This window comes from Dromiciops gliroides, chromosome 3 (genome assembly GCF_019393635.1).
Source record: "Dromiciops gliroides isolate mDroGli1 chromosome 3, mDroGli1.pri, whole genome shotgun sequence".
Lineage (NCBI taxonomy): Eukaryota > Metazoa > Chordata > Mammalia > Microbiotheria > Microbiotheriidae > Dromiciops > Dromiciops gliroides.
This window is the reverse complement of record NC_057863.1, coordinates 378,676,877-378,702,781: the sequence shown is the minus strand read 5'-3', so window position 1 is coordinate 378,702,781 and position 25,905 is coordinate 378,676,877. Positions and strand designations below refer to the sequence as shown.

At 38.3% G+C, this 25,905-nt stretch overlaps 1 protein-coding gene across 2 annotated transcripts in view; it reads left to right on the top strand.

The window, feature by feature from the left end:
- The window catches only part of MGAT5 (alpha-1,6-mannosylglycoprotein 6-beta-N-acetylglucosaminyltransferase), a 399,298-nt gene that overhangs the window by 326,668 nt on the left and 46,725 nt on the right, over positions 1-25,905 (top strand). For both annotated transcript variants that reach the window (XM_043993188.1, XM_043993187.1), the window contains one exon: positions 14,176-14,325. In XM_043993188.1, the coding sequence (XP_043849123.1) occupies positions 14,176-14,325 (150 nt within the window). The remainder of the gene's footprint in view (positions 1-14,175; positions 14,326-25,905) is intronic.

Below are 25,905 nucleotides of genomic sequence, written 5' to 3'. Positions count from 1 at the left end.
GAGTTCAAATCCAGCTTCAGACACTTGACACTTACTAGCTGTATGACCTTGGGCAAGTCACACTTAACCCTCATTGCCCTGCAAAAAAAAAAAAAAAAAAAAGGAAAGGCTTCATGGAGGAAGTGGAATTGGAAGATAAATCCAACTTGGAGCCTAGAGTAGGGACAGAATCATAGCCAAAAGCATAGACACAAGAGTGTAGAAACAGATAAATCATTTTTAATCAATAAGTAAATAAATATTAATCAATTAGATAAGTAAAAAAATAAATTTATATTCTTTTTATGTGCCAGGTACTGTGCTAAGTGTTTGATATTTAAATACAGACCAAAAAAAAAAATTCTTACTCTCTAAGAACTTACATTCTTAAGTGAGGGAGTTTAAATTACATTCTTAGCTGAGGGAAGTTTAAATTTTAATTAAGTGAGTGGGGGAAAATAACACATAAAAGGGAGCTTGGAAAGGAGAAAGGGTACTGCAAGTTAGGAGGAAAGACAGGAGAGAAGTGAGCTTGGATATTCAGGGAGAGAGAAAGTGAGAGAGACACACAGACAGAGACAGAGAGACAAAGACAGAGATACAGAGACACAGAGACAGACAGAAGGAGAACACGATATAGAGAAACTAGTCTGTTTTCTAAACGGTACATTTTGAAGTACTTAGAAATTAAGTTAGATGAAACTTTGAAAAGGCTAATAGAGGTATTTGTACTTTGTCCACTGGACAATTGGGAAACACTAAAGTGGATGAGCAAGGCTAAAATCATGGTCTTGCCTCCAAGGAGAGCTATTTAGCATATCTGGAAGGACTCTATTTAGAAACACTTTGATGGTATTTATTCCGGTAGTACAGTTCTTGAGATCTCAAAGTATAAGTTTCCAAATATCAACAGAAGGCCTGGGTTGGTTGGAAATTGCTATTTGAGGGAAGATATGAAGACTGGATTGCTGAAAAGAATGGAGAGCCCTGGGAATTTAGCTACATTATTTTTATAGGTTTAGTTTTTCTTGTTTTCAGATTGCCATTTCTAAATTGGGTTTTTTAGCTACTTTTATTTAGCAAATAAATTTGCTGAATATGCTCTAATTAAACTGAGTGCCCTAATTTTTACTGTCTGCATGTTTCCAAAAGGCAATAAGGTAGTGTGAAAAAATTTCAAGAGACCTGTGATTTCTAGGGGGATGGAGCTCTTTTAAAACCAGCTCTTCACTATATGACTAAGAGTTTTATTGTAACTCTCTTAAAATTTTCAGTCCAAAATCAGATTCCCAGTCAAAATACCTGAGCTTTCTTCTTCTCTGTATGATAAGATTGCAGAAAGATTGTGAATGGGACTTTCAGCATGCATGGTTCTTTTTGGCAGGGAATATAGGCAAAGATGAAGGGTCCTGGTTTTTTCTTGTAGTTGTCATTGTTGTTTTAATATCCTGGTTTATCCATTGTCCATTCCTCTGAGTGTGGTCCACAACATTACAACAATGAAATGTTGACATTTGTTATTCTGAGGGGAGATATTATGCACATTATTACAAACTGAACACATCCATCATCATCACATTGTATTTATTAGTGAGTATGGCACTGGGCTGTGTGCCTTGGAAAGCAAATGAAACAGATGTACTCTTTGCACTCGAGAGGCTTAAAATGTGAAATGGACAGTAACAACTTGAGGAAGCATGCACCAGGATGCACAGAACCACAAAAAACTCCAACTACCCATTGAGAAGTAAACCAAAACACCAATTAAAACATCCAATAATAAATTGTTTACATTAATATGCATGGGAGCAGTTTACTATTAGGGAAAAAGCACTTGACTTGAAGTCAGATAATGTGGGTCCTAGCACTACTTCTGCACCCATTAACTAGCCACATGACCTTGTGCAAGTCATGACATGTTGCTAGGCTTCAGTGTCCTCATGTATAAAAAGGAGTTGGTCTAGATGACCTCCGATATTGAGTCTTGTTGATTTGTCACTGTGCTCTATTCCGGCTATATTGGAGCAAATTCAGATCCATGTTAATTTCTCAGTGAATTTGAGTCTGGCAATCTTGGAAAGAGACTCAAGGTTAAGTGACTTGCCCTCTGACACCCTTAAATTACTGCTAGAGCAGAATTACAGATCCTTGAATTATTAAATTAAAATGAGACTAATTGCATCATTTGTAAATGAAGATTAGACAGTTTATAGAGCCCCAAATTATTATATGTAATTGCTAGCATTTGTAGAGCACTTTAAGACTTGCAACATGCTTTACAAAAATCTCATTTTATTGTCACAATAACCCATGGAGGAAGGTGCTATTGTTATTCCCATTTTAGAGATGAGGAAAGTGAGGTTGACAGAGGTTAAGTTATTTGCCCAGGGTCCCGTAAGTAGTATCTAAGACAAAGATTTGAACTCCAAGTCTAGTACTTTGTGCCGCCTAGTATATGAATCTCATTTTGGATGCTATTCTGTCAGTGATTAAACTTAATTTTATGATTTTAAAAGAACAGATAGAAAAATGTGAAGCATTGTGATGAAGGTAATTTTTTTCCTTTGTTCTTGGGTAATAAATACACATTCTTTGGCAAAACATTAGATATGCTCTTATAAGGCATAAATGAACATATTAGGAAGTTAATTAGGGCTTATAAAATATTTTTGAATTATTCTGCATGGTATTTAAAAGTAGTGGTTTAAAATTTTAAGGGGTGGTAAGCCTTTTGAAATAGAAATAAACCTAAAAACCAAATGATGACTTAGGAAAAAGATCTACCAATGAAAAAGAGTCAATTTTTCATAGAAAAAAATTGAGGGCTACATAGGCACAGGATTTTTTTCAGCAATCATTTTGATGATACCATTTTCTTTCCCATAGAATCTTATCTGCCATAGTCATTGCATTCAATTTTATAAAAAGTGACATTTTTCCATAGTCAAGAAAAGAAAGAATACAACATCAAAGAGAACTCTAGAAGTATCTTTAATTCAGCAACTAACACTCAGAGGTCTCTAAAACAATTGATATGAAAATTATAGGCAAATTTTTGTTCTATTAAATCCTAATGAAAAAACGTATCAGGCTTTTAAAAAGTAGAAATTAAATCCTTGGAAAAAGCATAATAAAAATATTCAGCCTTCCAAATGCATCCCTTAAATTTGAATTTTATATTGATATAAAAAATAAACAGAATTAAAATACTTATTTTTTTAAGTTGTCATCAGAGCCAATACTAAGGACCCAGATCTCTTTAACTCTCCCAATCTTTCCACAGTACCATTGCCTACCAATCTATATGCAAATAGGAAGGGGAAAGTATTCTTATAACTTCAGTGCTTCAGGGATCCCCAATTGTGATGTGGATGCTCCCTCCTTCCTCAGACATAGTCCACTATTCTTTCTATTGAGGGGCATGGTGGTGTAGAGATCTGCACATTGGGTTCGAAGTCAGGAAAACCTGGCTTCTAATCCTGCCTCGTTTATTTGCTACCTATGTGACCCTGGACAAGGTAATTTAGTTTGTACCTCAATGTCTTCTTCTGAAAAAATGAAGGTGTTAATATCTATGGTGCCTACCTCTTAGGTCGGTTGTAATGTTTATTTTTTTTTAATCTTAATAATATATTTTTTTCAGTTACATGTAAAGATAGTTTTCAACATTCATCTTTATAAGATTTTGAGATCCAAATTTTTCTCCCTCCTCCCTTCCCCTCTCCCCAAGGTGGCAAGCAATCTGATATGTTACACATGTATGTATAATGTTGTGATGTTTAAATGAGATTTTTATGTAAAGTTTTATTATGTAAAGTTAATACTTTAAAGGGCTATGTACATGTAAGGGATTATGATGTTTATCCAGTCCAAATCAGGGTTGAATTTTTTTAATGTTATTATCACAAATTTAGAACTGAAAGGGATTTTTAAGGTCATTGAGTCCAACTCTCTCATTTTATAGATGAAGAAACTGAAGGCCAGAAAAAATTAAGTGACCGTCATAGATGGGGGTCACATAGCTTTTAAGTGTCTGAGGCAAGAATTGAAACCAAGTGTTCTTGTTCTTGACTCCAAGTCCAGGTCTCTATTTACCACATAATATAGATTCTTGTTGATGCTTGTTTTTTCCATCACCTTTACTTCAGCCATCCCTTGTTGGAAAGGGATGCGGGGGTATCAATTCAGGAAAAGGAAGCAATAACATCCACTAAGTCTCACAGTGTATGCAATGTTCCATGCCCATAATCTTTCACTTTCTGTAAAGAGAAGCTCCCTTTTCTCATTTTTTATCTGAGGCCAAGCTTAGTCTCTAAAATTACATTATATTCAGACTTGTTTTGTTTTTTTTTTCTTTCCATTTATATTTTTGTTATCACTAAGTATATTATTTTCTTGACTCTACTTACTTAATTCTTCAGAAATCTAAGTGACTCAGTAGATAGAGTGCTTGACCTGAGAATCAGGAAGTCCTGAGTTCAAATCTAGCTCAAACACTTATTAACTGTATGGCCCTAGACAAGTCATTTAATATCTCTCTGCCTGAGTTTCAAGAACTGTAAAATGAGAATAATAATTACATCTATCTTCCAGGGTTTCTGTGAGGATCAAATGAGATAATATTTATAAAGCACTTTGAAACCATAAAGCACTTTGTAACTGTTATTATGCATTAGTTCATATAAATCTTCCTCTGGAATTCTGAATTCTTTCTACTCATTGGTTCTCATGGCACAATAACATTCTATTACATTGTTTAGTTTGTTTAGTCATTTCCCAAACTGAAGCATTTCATCTCATTTTATAGCTGAGAAAACTGAGACCCAGACAAGGTCATCCAGCCAGTTGTAGCTGCAGAACAGGGATTAGGACCAAGGATTTCTTTCTCCCAGTCAGCTCTTTCTTTTTCTGCCCTACCTCTATTCTCATCTTGAAGTCAGTGATGTATTTTAATTCGAAGCCTCCAAACATAGATTTCAGAAAAGACCTTCCTTTACCAGACCTTTTGCAGAACAGCCAATTAAAAAGCTCTCTGGAAGAAAGGATCCATTCTCTTTAGGTGATACTTAAAAGTCTCTTAGTACAACCCTGTGTTTAGGCAGCTATTTCTTGTACTAGTAGGAACCAGCTTTAATCGTGATAGATCTTATTTGTCACTTGGCTCTTGCCCCTTCTGGGCTAATCCCTTCCCTATCTCTGCAGATAAAATCAGGTGTTGGATGCATCCCTTTTTTCATTAAGTGTTAACATGGGAGGAGAGGGTGCTCTGAGACTTTGTCAGAGTTGCCTGAGGAGATTCACTTAGGTCAGGAAAACTGCAGCAGCAGCTGGGTTCTGTTTTTTTTTTGTTTATTTGTTGGGTTTTTTTTTTTACCTTTTGACTAGTGGACTGCTCTTTTAGTCTAGCCCCGTGTGCCAGACGCCAGGAGAAGGCTGTTTTCAGGCAGAGACAAATTTGCCTGTCCCCTATCTCCCTGCATAATAAAACATATGCTGGCAACATGTTTTCTGTCTCCTCCATCCATTCTGGGAGACAGAACAGTTATTGCTGAATGTTGGAAAGCAGCACCTAACCTACAGATCTTCAAAAACTCTTCAGTCATTTTGAGGCATTGCTGCTTACCACAGACATCATCATGATTGTAATGGAAGCTTCCTGGCATATTCAATTATGTATCATACTGCAAATCTGTAATCCTCTTGCAGGGAATTTTCAGTAATGGCCTGGGGCACCATTGGAAGCTGTTTCTTATGACCTTCCCATGTCTTGTTGATTGCCCTATGGTTCTTAAAGAGACAAAGAAAATAACCCCAAATGCTGTATTTCAAAAAACAAGTTTTATAAATTTTGTACAGTCATTTAAGCTGCAGAACTGGGATGCTCTTAATGTCAGGCGGGTGGTGGTTTTCTCAGTAGCAGTGTGGTATACTCAGTTATATTTTTTATAAATTAAAATTAGCCTCCCAGGTTTTCTTTTTTCTTTCTTGTGAGAGCTCCAAAATTAAGCAATCCAGATGTGAAAGTTCTTGCTTTTGAAATAGGTACAAAGAGATTTTGCTTGTTGGTAGTCAGATACTAACCATGGGGACATCCGGGACAGAGAATTTTTTTTTCTCTTTCTTTTTCTCTTTGAAATGAAAAGTCCAAATTCCTAGCTGTATCCTAACTCAGTTTGGTTTCTACCTTTTGGCCTATCAAAACCCTAGAGATCAACTCTCCCCAAACCTTGCAAACCATGATTATGCAGAATTAGTGCATTTTCTGGAAAAAGTCACCCCCCTGAACACTTTGCTTCCAGATATTATATAGTAGATGGGAATTTTTAGCAGTAATTTAGCTCTTCTTTCCTAGATAGATGCGACATTGAATAAGAAAAGTTTGCTGCTAGATCAGCTAAATGGTGGCACAAATAGAGGTACTTAAGATCATAGAACATTAGAGATGGAAGAGACTTTAGGAATCATGTGGTCCAGTCTTCTCAATGTGAGAGAACTGAGAGGTCTAGAAGAGGGATGTGAATTTTTCATTATATTCTGTAAGTGCATACATAGTAAGATACCAGTTTAGCCAAACATATGCTGGGCCTGGAATCAGGAAGACCTGAGTACAAATGTGACTTCAGAAGCTTTACTGGCTATGTGACCCCGGGCAAGTCACTTAACCCTATTTGCCTTGGTTTCCTCATCTATAAAAATGAGCTGGAGGGGCAGCTAGGTGGCGCAGTGGATAGAGCAACAGCCCTGGATTCAGGAGTACCTGAGTTCAAATCCGGCCTCAGACACTTAACACTTACTGGCTGTGTGACCCTGGGCAAGTCACTTAACCCCAATTGCCTCACCAAAAAAAAAAAAAAAAAAAAAGCTCGAGAAGGAAATGGCAAACCACTCCAGTATCTCTGCTGAGAAAACCCTAAAAGGGGTCATGAAGAGTCAGGCACAACTGAAAAATGACTAAACAACAACAAACACACCATGTTTGCCTCTATAGGGAAACCTGATTTCGATTGTACAGCAACAAATCACTTAACATCCTTAAATTTACTTATTTTTTAAAATATGGATAATGATATTTGTACTAACTCCCCTACTGCACTGTCCTTTGAATATTATCTAAATGTGAGTTATTGTTGTTTTAACTTGTCATACTCCGGGCTGGTTACCATGACATTGAAGGCAGGTGCATGGAACCAGTTTTTCTCTTGAATAATAATAGGTGGCATTTGTATAACCTCTAAACTTCTTTACATATCCAACAACAACAATAATATTTTGAGGCCCAGAGGGCTGGGGCTCTCACCACGTGCCCTTCTCCATTAAGGGAGCCCTCTCCTTTGGATCCATGTGTATGATCCAGTCTGAATATAATCATGAGAGAGCCTGGCTTCTACTGAGAGGAACTAGACATCTTTTTCCCATGCTCTGGTTCATTATATCTTCCACTCCTGGGGAAAACCTAGCTTAGGTTTAAAGCTTGGGCTTAAATTTAGGTTTAAAGGCTAGGTTTTTGCTTTTGTGGAGGTTCTCCAGAAAGATGTTCATAGAGTATAGATCAGATATGGGACAGATATTTATTTCTTATAACCAAGAAAAATAATAAACAAAGAACAAGTATGAATTTGACAGAAACAAACAATAATAATAACTTTTGTTATATTGTTCCAGGAAGTTGATACTTAAACCTCATTTTGCAGGACCTCTGGGTGGGCTTTTTATATTTCACCTCAACTGTCTACTCTCTTCTTGTATGGTATGTCTTCTGGCAAACCAAACCAGAGCTTGCTTACATTCTCTTGTTGTTTGACGATAGAACATTTAGTCAACAAGCATTCATCAAGCATTTACTGTGTGCCAGGTACTATACTAAGCAGTAGAGAGACAAAATAAAGCAAAAACACAGCCCTCACCCTCAAGAATCTCTCATTTGAATGAGGCAATTGTGTATGTACAAAATATATGTAGTATAAATTGGGAGCTCTACAGCGTAAATAGAAATGGTGGTCCCACAATCTGTGGATACAGAGGGCCACCAGGTTAAAAAGTGGGCATTTTTAGAACACAGAAAATTGAACCTTTTTTCATATTTTTAAAAATACTATCATTCATTTTCTCTGATGTGTTTAAAAAAATCTTCCAAATTACTTGCATGAGTTGATGATGAGTGAGATGAGCAGAACCTGAAGAACATTGTACACAGTATCATCAACATTATGTGTTGATCAACTGTGATAGACTAGATTCTTCTCACCAATCCAAAAGTACAAGAAAGTTCCAAAGGACACATGATGGAAAAGGCTCTCCAAATAAAGGAACTGTGGATATGGATGCTGATTGGAGCATATTATTTCTTTTGTTCTTGGTGCTGTTGTTTTTCTTTTTTGAGGTGTTATATATATATATATATATATATAAAACCTATATCAGATTACCCTCTGTCTAGGGGAGGTGGGGAGGGAGAAAAAATTGAAATTGAAAATCTTATATAAATGTTGAAAACTATCTCTACATGTAACTGGAAAATAATAAAACACTTTTATTTTTTTTAAAAAATGCTATCATTAATGTGTTTTTGAATGGCAGATGATGAAGCTGTAGATATAGTGCTGGGCCTAAAATCAGGAAAACTTGAGTTCACATCTGATCCCAGAGCTTTGCTAGCTATGCAACTCTGGGCAAGCCACTTAACCCTGTTTGTCTCAGTTTCCTTATCTGTAAAATAGCACCCACCTTACAGGATTATTATGAGAGTCAAGTGAAATAATCTTAGTAAAAAGTTCTTAGCACAGTGCCTGACACATAGTAGGCACTTCATAAATGCTTATTCCCTTCTCTTCCTTCCCCCTTTTTAAATATATAATCTCATTGAAACATTAGATTTTTAAAAATCTATAGTATTAAAGATTTCTCATTGGAGCACCTTTTCACATCATAAGGATCACCAACATCCAACAGGGCAGTTTGAGAAATAATTAGAGCATTCGATGAGGAATAAGAACATGGGAGTTCTGATTATGGCCCTGCTGCTAACTAACTCTGTCACCTTGGCAAGTGGCATTGCCTCTCGAAGTCTCAGTTTCCTTGTATATAAAATGAGAAGGCTGAACTACATGGATCCCCACCATCCTTTCCATCTTCAGAATGATATGTTCTTGGGCCATTCAGAATAACCCAGATCCCTTTTTCATCCAAACAGTCCATCAGATACTTGAAGGGGGTGTGTGTGTGTGTGTGTGTGTGTGTGTGTGTGTGTGTGTGTGTGTGTGTAGCTTTCATAACATTGGGTTATGCTGGAGTGTTGAGTGCTATGACATTTATACCCACAGAGATTTCTTATAATCATGGGGTAAACTAGATGGTTTCTCACAGACATGATTCCCCTTGTAGAGTGCTCCCTATGCACATAAAAATGTGTTTATACAAATAGAGATCATAGGCTCAAAGGATTTAGAGTTGGAAGAAATCTCAGGAGATTTTCTAATAGAAATTCCCAGTTTTAGGGGGGAGAAACTGAGGCCCAGAGAAATAACTTGTCCCAAATTCATTCCAAGTAATGATTAGCAGGACTAAGACTCAAACTCAGGTCCTCTGGCTCCAAATCTAGTGAAGTGTATAATAGAAGCAGATTTTTTTAAACTGTGAATGTTTTTAAAAGGTCACTAAATGCATATAAAAGTAGCATTCAGGAATGAAATTCTTAATATAAAAAGCCTCAGTGAATGAAGAAATGAGAATAGAACTATTCATTTTACATTCTTCCACTCCACCCCTCCCCCCACAACCCGTCCTCACACCAGTGATATTTCATATTACCTTGTTTTCCTAATGCTCTCAATTCCAGCACTAAATATCTTACTACCAGCATAGTAAATGTACTTGCCTCAAGCTATAATCATAAACAGCCAAAGAGAGAATGAAGCAGGAGAGACTGAGTGTTCCTGTACTAAGTTCTCACCTTTCCCTTAGCCTTATTTGTTTAAATCTGGAAATGTGCCTTTCTGGCTTCCATAGATTTAAATTTTAATAGGTTTGATTAGTTGTTTTTTTTAATGAGAATTTAAATTGAGCTGGGGAAAAAAAAGAATTCTTGGCATCCAAGAAAACCCTGCTTCTGCCCCCTCCTGTCTTGGATTTTATGTTTCCGCTCTTTTGTCAGTACATGTTTTTCTCTAATACTCAGTGAAAGAGCTCCACTTGGCTTCACTCTGGGATCAAGTTAGAGAGGGAGGATTGGGTAGCTAAAATAATAGTTTTGCAGATCTAGAAGGAGGTCTTAGAGGTCAGCTAGCATCATCCCCTCAAGGTCCCCACGTGGAAGCTGATGCCCATAGGGACAATAACCAATCAATCAATAAATATTTATTAAGCACCTACTATGTGCCAGGCACTGTGCTAAACTGGGGATTAAAAAAGAGGCAAGAAATGTCATTCCCATAACCCAGAGCAAGTTAATGGTAGTTTGATCTAGAACCCAAGTCTCCTAACTCCTAGAACAATGCTGATTTCACTTTACAGTACTAACACTCTGTCTCTTGAATTAGAGAATATTCTGGAATTTAACAGTAAAACCATACTCTTAAGAAGCAGTTAACAGAAGGCTTGACCCTGGAAGGTGGCTTTCAGGAATATGGACTTGACTCATTTATGGAGAGACCTACTGCCAAAGTCTCCCACCTCCAGACTCCCTCTACCTCCCCAACCCACAATTCCTCCCTCATCTCCCTTCCCACCTCGCCAAAGGAGAAGGGTATCATAATGTAAAATGTAAGTCATTACCCAGTATAAAACCTAAAGCTTTGACCCTCCTAATGGGAGTTAGGGTTGTAGGGGGAAGGTGCAGTGTAGTCTGGGAAATCAAATCAGCAGCACCATATTAATGTAAAGATTAACTATACACAGAAAGCTCTCGAGGAAGAACTGCCTCTTTAAACTACACTGACTATTGAAATACCAGGACAATCTGGGAGGCTTTTTTAAGCAATTAGTCCTCAGAGCTCTTAGTGGAAGCTTTGTTATTGAGGATTTCTGGGGACTAGGAAGGATTTATGTATGAATAAAACAAGGTTTTAAAAGTCACTTCTATTCCATATGAATTTGCCTTCAATTTATATAAATTAATAGAATTCTATATAGCTCTAATTTCTCAATGGTTCTCTGTAACTAAAGCCACTGTTGTATTTTTTAAATGTTGTATGGATGCCTTTTTAAAAATTACTGTCTTTTCCTAATACCACCCCACCAACAGAACCCTCCCTTGTAACAGTTAAGAAGTAGATTTAAGCAAAATGAATCAACATGTTCACTGGATCTGACAGCAAATGCTTTATTCCTCATTTGTAGCCTCTGCTGAGAAGAGAGGAGGGAGGTTTCATAATCAATCAGTCCTTTGGAGCCGAAATTGGTCACTTGCATTAATCTAAGTTCTGATGTCTTCTGGCGTCATTTTCCTTTACATCATTGTGGCCACTGTTTATAGAACATGACATGACTGAGAATTGAATAACATTTCTTTTTTTCTATCCTGTCGTACTTTTGAGACATATTTTTAAATGACCATTTTTTTCTATCAGAGCCTAATATTCATATATGATTTTCTCATTTTAACATGATGATAATAGCTAGGATTTATTTATATAACATGTTTAGGTATGCAAAGCATGTTATATTTATCTGTTCATCAGAACAACCCTGGGTGATAGGTGCTATTATTATAATCCACATTTTACAGACAAGGAAACTGAGGTTGAAAGGGGTTAAGTGATTTGGCCTGGGAACACACAGCTAAGAAATGTCTGAAGCAGGATTTGAACTCAGGGCTTCCCCACTCAAATCTGGTGCTTTGTCCACTGCTTGACTTGGCTGTCCAAAGATAGATTAATATAATTAGGTCATGGGACTGGAAGCAAAGGGATGTGACTAGAGTACTGATAGTATCATTAACTAGGTTTAAGACCATTGGTGAAGCTCCAAACTTCAGTTTCCTTAAGAGAGTGGAACTGAATTATGATTCTATAAAACACAGTGGAGTAGGTGGGGTTGTGGGAAGAACACTCAAGGGTGTGAAAGTGACTCTCTGCTGTCCAGTCACATGGATATTAATGGTCTCCTGGACTGCATTTGGTTATTTTGGGCCTGTGGGTGGTTAACATGGAGAATTTGGGACAAATATAATCTATGGACAGATCCACACTGCATCTGTTGACTTTGGACACCTGAGTGTGCAGGGATTTTTTTTTTTCTCACTTTCAGAAGAGTAACATACCATTTAGAAACAATGTCTGTTCTACAAGGATTCAGGATGATGTAGAATGAGAGGGACCTTGAGAGGTCATCTATCTATTCCTCTACCTTGAAAGTCAGCAGGTTATTCCTATCTAAGCAGTGAGCATCCAACCAACTTCACCTCTGATCTTAACTGTCACCTCAGGAGAAAGAATCCCATTTTCATCTTCCTGTTTGGGTTTTTTTAACCCTTTAACAACCAGTCATTAAACATTTATAAAACACCTACTATGTGACTGGCACTGTGCTAAGTGCTGTGTGTGCAAAAAGAGGCAAAAGGGGGGCAGCTAGGTGGCGCAGTGGATAGAACACTAGCCCTGGATTCAGGAGGACCTGAGTTCAAATCCGGCCTCAGACACTTAACACTTACTATCTGTGTGACCCTGGGCAAGTCACTTAACCCCAATTGCTTCACCAAAAAAAAAAAGAGGCAAAAGATGGTTCTTGCCCTCAGGGAGCTCACAGTCTAATAGAGGCATTCACAAGACTGATCTTGAAAGCTCCTACAGCCCTTGTGATTTCCCCTCAAAAAAAGTTTACTATTAATTATCTTTGACTTGAGGGCTTGGGGACCCAGCTCAGAAAGAAAATCTACCTTTCCTTTTTTTAAAAAAATAGAACAGCAAACCATTATAAAGCTTGTGCCTTTATAAAATGAAGAGATTGGGGAGAAAATCAAACAGCAGATTTGACAAGTACCAGGCAAACATGAAATACTCAAGGAGGACAAAAACTGTGAAAAGTTCCATCCACAGAAAATTTTGACTTATAAAGTTATTCTCAAAATATAGTGCCTATGAACTCATGATTTTATATACATATATGTGTGTGTGTGTATATACATACATATACACATGTATATATACATCTGTATGTGTAAATATACACATATTTCATGTAATTTTAGGGTTGAGGGGGTTGGTGAGGCAACTGGGGTTAAGTGACTTGCCCAGAGTCACACAGCTACTAAGTGTCAAATGTCTGAGGCCAGATTTGAACTCAGGTCCTCCTGAATCCAGGGCTGGCGCTTTATCCACTGGGCCACCTAGCTGTCCCTTCATGTATTTTTAGGCACGGTATTTTTATATTGTGTATGTACACACATACATATATCAGTTGCTTCAATAACTTTATATACCAGAGTTATACATTTAAGCATTAAATGAAATGGGCTTGCTTAATTTTTTTCCTTTTTTCTTTATTTGAGTGCTGTAATTCTCTCTACATTTCCTTGCCTAATAGATGAGTATTGGCTAAGACCTCTAGGTTTCCTTAAGCTCAGAAATAGACAGGCTCTCTTTTTGATGAGAGGAACCGAGCCATTCATCAAAGGATAGATTGGCAGGGACTGGGTGCTTGCTTTCCACAGGGACTCCTTGGCATCTCCAAATGTCTATTCCAGGCAGACTGAGTTTTCAGGGCTTTCCTTTCTCTTCCCCAAACTTCCTCCCCCACAATGAGGATGAGCCAAAACTGATGTGTTGAGTTCTTGGTAATCACAAAACCAGGATGTTACTTCAAAACAACTTGCCGTAAGCTATTCATTTGGTATTCTGTAGCAAGTTGCTACTGCTGCTGCATAACATTTTTTTTTTCCTTTGCAAAACTGTGTAACTAAGATACAACTTTTTTTTGCCACTCAATATCCAAACCAGAATTTTTAAAAGAAAACAATTAGGACTTGGATTTGTAAAGGTCTTTGCAAATTTTAAAATACTATATGAATCCTGGATTTTCTTATTATTACTGTTATTATTACTTCTAAATTGCCACAAAGTTAAGATCAGTGAGTTCCACAGTCTCTGGCTCTTGGAAAATGAGGTTGGTTGGTTGTTGTTTTTTTCCTTTATAGGAAATTATGACCCACATTAATAGGGTGCAAAACTAAAGTAACACATAATGTGTATTTGTGTTCTCTAGAATAAGAAGGAGTACTTGGACATGATTCACACATACATGGAAGTACATGCAACTGTCTATGGGTCTAGCACTAACCACATGCCCAGCTATGTGAAGAATCATGGAATCCTCAGTGGACGAGATTTACAGTTTCTTCTCAGAGAAACCAAGGTAAGTCAGCCTTTTGTTGAGTTCATGCAATGGTTGTATTTATGAATTTATTTCTAATTATTATTGAAATCGGGGTCAGGCCTTTCTTCTTCCTGCATGCTGCAGAAAGCCTCTAGAATGTTGTTTCTAGGGGATGACTTTCTGTTAGAGCTCAGGAGGATTATGGATGGCACTTAGATCCATCATGATGAAACCTTTAGTTGTAAGGAAGGACACTGAGCTGTCTATCCCCTTGCCACTCAAGGCTGTTTCTCCTGCCTCCCAACTCATTATAATTTAACAAGTGTTTATTGGATGCTACAAATCTTATAGATGTTCAGAAGAGGGAAAAGATCAATGTGGACTGGAACAGTGAGAAAGATCTTCCTGGGGAAGCCTTTTGCTGGGCCCTAAAGGGTATATAATATGTCAATATTTAGGAAAGGAGAGGAGAGGGCATTTTGGGTAGGGAGAATGATGTGAATAAATTACAGAATCACCAATTTTGAGAATTGAAAGGGACCTCAGCTGTCATTTAGTTCAACCTAAACCCTAAAGGATCACCCCTTATAGTTAATATGCCTGATCATTGGTTGTATAGTCATTTCTGAAAGACCTCCAAGGAGGGGGAATAGTTCTCCATATTAGGAAGTTCTTTCCTGACATCAAGACTACATTTGCCTCATGACAGCTTTCTCCCAGTTCTGCCCTCTGAGGCCAGATCTAATCCCTCCTCCATGACAGCCTTTCAGATCCTTGCATACAGCCATCATGCCCCCCTCAATCATTCTTTTCCCGAGGCTAAATATGCCCATTTCCTTCAACCAGTCTTCATCTCTTATGAAGTCAGTGCCCTTTGCCATCCTGGTTATCCTTCTATGGACATACTTCATTTTTTAATGTTCTTCTGAAACCATAGATCCCAGAACTAGACATGAGAATGGCTTTTTTGAGGGGGAAAGGGAAAAGTGACCACAGAAGAAGCATACCACCCACCTAAAGTGGAGACTTTGTGTTGGGGAGTAATAGGAGATGTAGAATGAAACCAGATTATAAAGGGCCTTGAATGCCAGGCAGAGGTGTTTGAATTTTATCCATTAGGCTCCAGGGAACAATTAGAAGTTTTTGAGCAGGGATGTAACAGCAGGAAGCAATATTTTTGGGGTAAATTTGTGAGGTTCTCACCACCAATTTAAGTGACAGCCAGTATTGCACATTCTTCATATCTCCTTGTTTATAGATAAACATGAAATGAGTTCAGGTGACTTCTAATAAGCCATTGATTTAGCATCAACTGACAAGTAGTTTGCTAGACTAGTTCTTGCTCGCCTGTTGCTAAATCCTCAGAATACTGATAAATGACCAAACCAATTGTCATTCATAACTAAAAGGTTCCTTTTGCACCCCAACCAACTTGTTGGATGTATTTTATAGGGTGTGAAAAATAAAGCATTTCATAAGTTTATTCTCAGCTCATCACATTTAGTTGCAAAGAGAATAAATATGTCACAGTCAGCAAATGAGAGAAAACTCAAGAGATTATGAAGGCATTATGGTCTGGGGAGGGGAAAGCATATGCCTTAGAGGCAGAGGAATAGTGCTCAAATCTGGCTCTGTTATTCATTGTTTGTGTGAATATTCTACAAATAGATGAATTATTTAATCTCCCTGAGCCTCAGTTTCTTCATCTTTAAAATGAATGGGATTTTACTTGTTGGACTCTGGGGCACCTTTTAGTTTTAGGTGGATCTTCCTATGATTCTGTGGCCCAGAGTGATCTGGGCATACTACTTCTTCTTTTTATTTATTTATTTATTTATTTTTGTGGGGGCAGTGAGGGTTAAGTGACTTGCCCAGGGTCACACATCTAGTAAGTGTCAGGTGTCTGAGGCCAACTTTGAACTCATGTCCTCCTAAATCCAGGGCCAGTGCTTTATCCACTGCACCACCTAGTTCTGGGCATTCTTTTTCTTCTTCTTTTTTTTTTTTCCTCAACAAACATTTATTTTATTTTCCATTTATATGTAAGGGTACTTTTCAACATTCATTTTCATAAGATTTAGAGTTCCAAATTTTTCTCCCTCCCTCCCTCCCTCCCTTCCTTTCCTCCCCCCTCCGCAAGATCACAATCAGGTTATATATGTACAATCCACAAGTGTTCTTTTTATCAGTTCTTTCTATAGCGGTGCATAGTATGCTTCCTCATTAGTTCCTTGGGATTGTCTTGGATCATTGTACTGCTGAGAGTAGCTAAGTCATTCACAATTACTCATTGAACAATACTGCTGTCACTAGGCACAGTGTCCTCTCAGCTCTGCTCACTTCACCATACATCAATGTTCATTAGTCTTTCAAGGTTTTTCTGGGATCATCCTGTTTGTCATTTTCTGTAGCACAAGACCATTCCACTACAATCATATAACACAGCTTTTTCCATCATTCCTCAATTGATGGACATTCCCTTGATTCTCAATTCTTAGCCTCCACCAAGAGTTATTATAAATATTTTTTGTACAATTTTTCCCCCTTTTCTCTTTTTCATGATTACTATTGTTAACTGTTTCCCTTCCATCCTATTCCCTTCCCCATGATATTTATTCTATTATCCATCTTCTTTCATCCTATCACTCTTCAAAAGGGATTTGCTTCTGTCTGTCACCTCCCCCACTCTGCCCTTCCTTCTTTTGCCCCTCTCTCTTTATGCCCTTCCCCTCCTATTTTCCTGCAGGTTTATAGAGATTACTCTACCCAATTGAGTGTGTACATTAGTCCATCCTTGAGCCAATTCAAATGAGATTGAAGTCTTTGAGCCAATTTTAATGAGTGTTAGGCTCATTTACTGCCCAGATTAAATAGATTACTCCACCCAGTTGGGTGTGTCTCTTAGTCCCTCCTTGAGGCAGCTCTAGGCAGTTTAAGATCTTTGAGCCTTTTCTGATGAGTGTAAAATTCATTTACTGCCCTGCTCCTCTCCCATCTCTTCCCCCACTCCATAAGCCTTTTCCTGTTACTTTCATGTAGGATTTCACTTCTGCCCTTCCCCCTCCCCCAGTGAATTCCCTTCACCCCTCAATTTAACCCTAAAGATGACTGTCTTGTGTCTGAGGCCAGGTTTTGGCTGGGATCCCCCTGGGTCCAGGGGTGATGATTTGTCCACTGTGTCACTTAACTAGATGGGCATTCTTCTTAACAAGGTGTCAGTGCACATGTCCATATTCTAGAGGGAGAGATGCTCAAATTGAGAAGAGGGGTTGAATTCCCCCTGAATTATTCCCCTTTTTGTATCCATATGAGGAAACTAAGGCTCATAGAGAAGTGATTTGCCCAAGTAATATGATAAGTGGGAAAGTCAGAACTTGGACCCAATTATTCTGGTTCCATGCCCTTTGTAGTGATGTTGTTGTTATTGTCTTTCTACTCATGCTTCAGTTTTTTCATCTGTGAAATGGAGATAATTTCCCCCTGTAGATAAAGGCTGATGAGTTCTTTAGGTCCTTGGATGAGGACACATTATATTCTGAAAGTTGTTCTCATTACCACTTCTTTGCCCTAGGAAATTATTCTTCAGTCAGGCAAATATTCAAATAGTCTGCAAACCCCAGAGAAATCCTGCAATGTCATTTTTGCCACTTACTTCCAGCAGGTACCCCAGTACTGAAAAGGGTACAATCTGTCCTGAGCTAAAATCTGTTGGATGAACAAAAAGTCCCTGCCCTTTTGTGGCAATGCTATTTTTGCCATTTGCTTTGCTTTACTATTTTTTCCCTACATGGCATGTTAGAAAAATCTCATCCCCCTTTAAAATAACATTTGGCAGTGTAGTTGTTCAGTGGTGTGTCATTACTGTCGTTCACACCTCTATTAACTTCATGAATGTCTTATTCAGCCTTGCACATTTAAAAAGAATATTCACCCACCACCTCTGCGATCTATTTTCTGTCACTTTATGGGGAATGGGCAGAAAGAGACCATCCAAAGCCCAAGAGAGGACAACAGAGATACCAGGAGAGATAGAAGTATTGGTGCCAGGTCAGCCTTGACACAGAGATGTGGCCATCGGAGCTGGACCATGAGAAGTAGGTAGTATTCGTTCTAGGAAGCCAAGAGCCTTTGGTTTATAGGACTATTCCAGTTATGTATTGCTTCTTAATCTTAGTAGACTATGTTCAAATACTCTGAGTGGAATTATGGCTGAGTCACTTAGTCTCTGTGAAGGTAATCAGCCAGTGTATGGTTGAGGTGATTTTTTGCACATGATGCCAGCAATAGCTGAAATGAATGAATCTTGAGTTTTGAAATAATGACACTAAAGACCAGTGGAGCTTTGCATCTACAACCCATTCTGCCCATAACTCCTTCCTCTGTGTCTCCAGGCAATTTAAAAGCAATTTATTCTGATCCACATTAGAGGTGGAGAACTGGAGATGCAGGGAAGCAAATGCTACTGCAATGAATGGAATTCCCCACTCTCTTCAGCTCCTCATTATTTCAAAAGGAAGTGAATCCACTGCTCCTCAAGAGGTTTAGAGCCATATAGAAATGATTGATGCTTAATCAGCTTCTGATTCATTATTTTTCATGATGAACCATCTTTCTGCATTTCTGAACCTTCCGTTCAGCAGAAATCTGTACTCTGAACTCCATTAGCCAAAGGGCGCATTGTTACCACTATCAGACTGTAGGAAGCAAGTGAGGACAAAAGGTCTTTAGTGATATATTAAATCTGAACCAGAAAGGTTGGGATGCTTGGTGATTCTGAAGGACACAGAGAAATGGATTTTGATGATTTAATTGCTTCTCAGAAGTCTGCCCCTAGTTCAGCAGTTTTTTGTGTGGTTTTTTTTTTGTATTGGGGGGGGGGTTTGCATAGTAATGAGGGTTAAGTGACTTGCCCAAGGTCACACAACTAGTAAGTGTCAGGTGTCTGAGGCCGGATTTGAATTCATGTCCTCCTGAATCCAGGACGGTGCTTTTTCCACTGTGCCACCTAGCTGCCCCTTAGTTCAGCAATTTTTAACCATTTTTTTTGTTTTTGTTTTTGTTTTTTTGTCATGGACCCTTTTGTCAATCTGGTGAAACCTACTGATCCCTTCTCAGAATAATGTCTTTAAAAGTATAAATTAAAATACATAGGCTTACAAAGGAAACGGATTACATGGAAATACATATGTGTTCATACACATGTGTATATGTATATATGTACATACATATAAGTGCACATACACATGTGTATGCACACACACCCCAGGATAAGAAATCCTGCTTTTAATGCCTTTAACAACTCTTCATCATCAAATTGGATCCATGAGAGAGCATGGTCATGGTGGCATCAATCCAAAAGCCATTTAATCAGTATCTACTTTGTGCAAGGCACTCTGATTTGGCCTGAAGGAAAAGCAAACATAATTAAGACTTGGTCCCTTACATTATGCAATTTATTCTATATTGGTCTATATTTATTCTGTATCTACTTATCTATGTACTTGTTGTCTTTTCCACTAAAATGGTGGTTCTCTGTGAAAAAGGATTGTTTCATTTATTGTATTTCTATCCCTAACACCTAGCACAGTGAATGGTACAAAGTAGGCATTTTGTGTTTATTCATTGAAGGATTAATCTGGCAACGGCGCTGCTATATCATACTCACAAATATGCAATATGGTGTAATACTCTGCATTTCTGTAGTATGTATACAATAGCAAGGCAGTGGTTCTACTGCAGAATAAAATATGGTAGGGATATGAGGAAGTGATAGGTAAGTACTAGGCCTGTGGAAGGAAAGATCATTTTACACCAAGAAATCAAGGAAACCTTTATGGAGGAAGCGCCATTTGAGCCAGGCTTTAGAGGATGAGTCCTAATTCAAAAAGTAGAGATACAGTAGGGGAAGGAAGGAACAAACTGGGTACAAGAAGAAGCATGAGCATGAAGGGAGGCAAACGTGTCATCCAGGAGCAGGTTCTTCACCCACTTGCCCAACATAAGATCTCACTGGACAAGTGCGTAGTGATTCAGTAATCTTCTATTTCTAACCAGAAATTTTGAATATGTGAGCATTCAATCTCAAGGACAATTTTATCTGGTTCCTTTCAGTTCCCTGTTTTCTTAGACTTGGCCCTTTCCTATTCAGATAGCTATAGTTAGCAGATTTCCTTTTAATGAATGATTAGTATTGCAATGATTGACACTTCTGTGTGAGGCTCTTAGTATATAGAAACTTTAGGAAGGACATTGGCTTTTTCAGGCCATGGGAGTTCCACTTGATGAGGAGTTCTCTGGATCCTCTTGGAACTCAAAAGGCAGACACCCAACTTTTTGCCTGTGCTCATTGAAAAGTTTTTTCACTCTATAGGATACGACCTATTAATGATTACCAGTACTTCCTGAGCACATGGAAAGAAATAGAGGAAAATAATGAGTGTTTTATTGTTTTTATTGTAGTTTTATTGTAGTCTCTGGATTTTGTTTTCCTGGATTTTAATTTGGCCACTTTGCTCTCCTCCTTGTCCCCACTTCTCAAATTAGTGACTCTACCGTGCAAGGCTTGCTGCTTTGTTTTCATCCTGGGGATTTCAAGTGACTGAAGTGTGGGGGTGATTTTTCAAAGAGAATCTAGACTGCTTAGTACAAGTTTGGCCTACCCCAGTGGACTGATCTCTGGTAAAGGATCTGTGGTTTGGCAGTGACTTTAGCAGGTTTTAAGCATTAATGATGCAAAATCAAGCCTTTTGTCTTTCTAGCTTATTTGGAACCTTCTTGCTCTTCACCAACATTACAATCTAAAGGAACGTTTTGGAGGTGAAATGTTCCAGCTGTCCAGCAGCACTTTTAATTATTGCCACCCCTCCTTTCAGTGTGGGGTACCTAAGGAAAAGAGAATCAGGAGTCAGGGAGGCTCTCATTGCCCACTTTGCAACCTTGGGGCCTCATATTCCTCCTTTGTCAAATGAGTCTAGTGGCTAATGTGGATGATCCCTGAAGTCTCCTGAATGCAATATTCTGTGACTCAGATCACGTGCACCCTAGACAGTGAATTAGTTTTATACACCCACTTCACATGGTTTGTTCCTGGTGCTAGCCCAGGAGGATGCCCTATTATCTATTTACACAAAAGTTTTTATAGATACCTCTTGTAGGTAAAAGTGAGTAACAACTCACATTTATATGGTGCTTTGCAGTTTGTTGAGTGCTTTCCTCACTCTGAAACGAGTGTCAGCATATTGAAGCAAAGGAAGTAAGACCTGCCAGGAACATGTGATTTCTTCGTAGCATTATGACTAAGAACCTGGACTTTAGACTTGATGTCAAGAGCCTCTCAGTTCACACATTCTCTGTACCACGTGCAGGCCATCTTTTAGTTATTCACCTTCCTCCTGGAACTTTGAAGTAGGAGGAAGTTCATGCTATAAGGTATGAAAGAAATCACAAACCCACATTGTAAGGAACATTTAAGAAGAATATTCTCCTTATCCCACACTCTCCCCACCTCCCTTGTATGTATAGCAGGAGAGAGATCTAGCATTTCATATAAAGAACTGAAAAATTGTACGTAATCACAAGAAGAGGGATCTGGCCCTAGACTGTGCCTTGATTGTCTATTCTTTGACCAGAGGGCAAACGTATAATCCCTCACCCATTTGAACTGTTATGGCTTTGAAAAAGCTTGTGTCCTTCCTAAAATGCAGTGTACTAAAAGCCTAACTCCTGGCACACTCAATCATTACAATGTCAATCATACATTGCAATGAAACCTTCTTAAAGATGTGTAACGATTGGAATGACGCCACCTGCTGGAGACTTACTGTAGAAGAGCTCCGCCCATGAAACAAAGGTCTTTGAGGGCAAGACCAGGAGTCTTTTCTTTAGCATCAGGAAGTGACGTTGTATAGTGGGAGGAAGAAGGAAGAGACTAGCGCTCTGTCTCGGGTCTTTCCTTTGGACTCTGGTGGAGAGCGGAGCTAGAAATGTGCTCTCCCTTTAATAGATAGGAATCTAGGCCTTTCTCTCTCTTTACCAAATTCTTATTCTCCTTAATAAATGCTTAAAAGTCTAACTCTTGCTAAAGCTTATAATTTATTGGCGACCACTCATTAGATATTTTAGACAGTTTAGCTAGAATTTTAGTCCTTAACAGATGTTAATTTGAGGGAGAGAGGCCCAATCTCAAAAAAACCAAAACAACAACAACAAAAAAACCCAGGAGCTTAAAGGAATTGACTAAAACTTATCTTGAAATCACAATACCCACATATTCTATATTTCCAGTTAGAAATAAACAATGAATGAGTCAGGATGCATTCATGGAATGAAGCCCTTACCTGTTTATCTTGGCAGCTTGTGCAAATGGTTGAAAACCCACTCCTCACTGAGTGAGTGCCAGTATGTTTGCCAGCCTCCCTACTCATGGTATTTCCTATACTTGGAATGTCCCTTCTTGCCAGAGCCACCTTCCTTCTTGACTTAGTTGTTGTGTGCTCAGAAAGATGAAGCTAATTATAATACTTGACTGAGCAGGTCAGAATGAGGAAAATAAACATTTTTTTTCTTCCAGACAATTCATACAGTATATACCAAAGCAAATGCCAGCTTTTTGCAGGGTTTTCTGCTGGTTTGACTTACCCAGGCCACTCCCTTCCATTTTCCTCTCCCACATCATGAATGATTTCTTTTTCTTTTTTTTTTTTTTTTTTTTTTTTTTAGTGAGGCAATTGGGGTTAAGTGACTTGCCCAGGGTCACACAGCTAGTTAAGTGTTAAGTGTCTGAGGCCGGATTTGAACTCAGGTACTCCTGATTCCAGGGCCGGTGCTCTATCCACTGTGCCATCTAGCTGCCCCTGCCATCTAGCTGCCCCATGAATGATTTCTTAACTAACTAACCCTGCAGGCTCTTTAAAAATCATCTTGACTTCTATTTAAGAGTCCAAACATTGTCTATGCCATTAAAAAAAAAAAACAGCCAAACCATAACTCTCATCAGTTCCATTTCTCTCATCACTTAGGAAGAGTCCAAACCTGAGTAATTTTTCTAAAATGTTTGTTCTCATGCAGCAGGGTCCCAATAACGTGCCATGAACACAGCGGATGGTACTTCATCTGTTTTTTACTGCTTAGGTTTGGTTGGAAAATTGAATTTTATAGCATGTAAGCCCTCTGTTTAGAAATGCATATTGACAGAGTTGGGGCGAGCAGCCATAGAGATGTTTCATCATCTGGAATATCCTCATTAGATTCCAGACCTCTGAAGGGTAGAGATAGCATAAATAAAATATGCTCAGTTTTTAGCTGAATAGTGAAGCTCAGCGGCCCCTGCACTTTAGTGCATACTTGCATTTTTGTAACTTGGCTGCATATTAAGGATGATGAGGAAATACACAAGTAGACAGGCAGTTAGGGGACTTTGGTTGTGCATGGTCAGATTATAAGCATGTGACAAAAGCCAAATGCATGTGAAGGCTTAAGAAATACTCTTTGGGGTTCACTAATTGCATAACCCAGGTGCCACTTAATATCCTGAAATTAACTCACTGTGTGAACTTTGGCAAGTCCTTGTGCTTCTCTGGGGTTTGCTTCCCCAAACTATAAAATTCAGGACTTGATTTAGAGAGAATCTCTAAAGAAAAAGTCCTTTCTGGTTTTTCTGATTTTCTGTGTTAACAACCTATCGTGACATAGTAAGAAAGATACTGGACTGAAAATTAGGAAACCTGGGGTCTTAGTCTATATTCTTTCATTAACTAGCTATATGACTTTAAATATAACCTCTCTGAGCTTCTCTTTCTTCATCTGTAAAATGGGAGCAGGGGTGGACTAAATAATCTTTGTCCCCCTTCTTCCTCTACCATTCTATGGTTCAGTGGTGCTTACACGTGTTCTTTGACATCAGTGGGCCTGACTACTCCATTATTAATGTCACAAATAATAGGGCATATTCAGGGAGACATACTGGGAGGAACAACTTAAAACTCTTGTTTTGATTTTTCCAAGTAGTTCATTTCCTGTAACCTTAATTAGCACCATGAGAAAAATTGTTGAGAAGTCGTGTGCTGTTGTTTAAGCTTTGCTTTAAATTGCCATGGTTTCTGTGAGTCACCGAAAATATGTATTTTGTAGGGACTTCACAACTGACACTCATCAAAGAAGATAGTACCAATTCAGATGTATTCAGATATAATTAAACCTAGGTCACATTCAAGTCCATTAAGCACAGCCCCAAATACTTTTAATTAATGGGTTCAAATTGGTTGGTCATGGGAGCTAATTTTAAAAAAACATTCTATTTAATAGTCAAGCATCGTATGTCTTATCTGTTTTTCTCCAGAATTCTTATTTGCAATTCAGTGCCATGTAATTTGCAATGAAGGTTTCAACACATGCCCTTATTTACAGAGGTTATGAAGCAGTGAAAACCCTATATCTCTGCTTCAAACCTTTGGGGACATGGTCTGAATCCTCTATCAATCTCTATTCCCAAGAATCTCACAGATCTAAACAACAATAACAGTAAACATTTTTAAAAGCACATACTTTGTGAGAGACAATGTACTAGATGCTTAGGATTCAAAAATGGGAGAGGGGGAAATCACGCATCCCTTGCTTTCAAGGAAGTGATGGGGCCTGGGGGAGGTTAAACATGCACACAAAAAGGTGTGATACAAGGTAGAAAGTGAATAGGGCAAAGGGGAAAGTCTTTTAAGGTGTTATCAGAGTACTCCCTAAAACGTTTAGGAAGGAGACATAATTTTCAAATGGGATTGAGGTTGGGACCATGATCAGGGCCCGATTTATAGAGGAAGTGACTTCTGAGCTAGACATTAAAGGAAGAGTAGAATTTTGACAGAAGGATTTTTTGGAGGTGATGAGAAGGTGCTTTCTAGTCATGGGGGATGGTCTACATAAAAAACATGGAAGAGGAATATTACACTTTCCACTGGGGAATTGGGGAAGAATAGATTGGATGAGATTAGGGAGCCAGAGGCAGAAAAGTAGAGAATGAGATCAGGATTCAAAGATATTATGCATGAAGGGAGTAATAAGGTTGGATGGGTAATGAGAAAGCATTGGGTAGGGCCCTGGATGCCAGGCTACAGATTTTATATTCAAAAATCCACTAAAAGTTTTTGAACAGGGGAGTGACATATGGCCATTAATTTAATTTTTGTAACTTTAACAGATGGGTTGGGGAGGGAAGAGACAAGAAGCAAGGAAATCAGTTAGAGGGCTACTACCATCATTCAGGTGGAGTATGACCTAGAGATAGGATCATAAATGTTTAATAACCATATCTCCAAAAAATAACCCCAAAGAGGAATGAACAGCAAACTTTTCATCTTCATTATTAACATTTTCTCCATCACTTAAGTCTAGACAATCAGAACATAAATCAAGATTTGATTTTTAGCACGGAGATTTCTGAAGTATTAATGCTTATACCGATACTTTAACAACTGGCTCTCAAGGGCCCATGTAAGCTGCATTCAGCACACCCCTAAATGTGACTTGTAGATGGTTGTTAGCAATATGATCAGAGAGGACACAATGGATATAAACAATAATGGAGGCAGAATTAACAGATGTTTGTTATCTATAGAGGAAGAGTCAAGA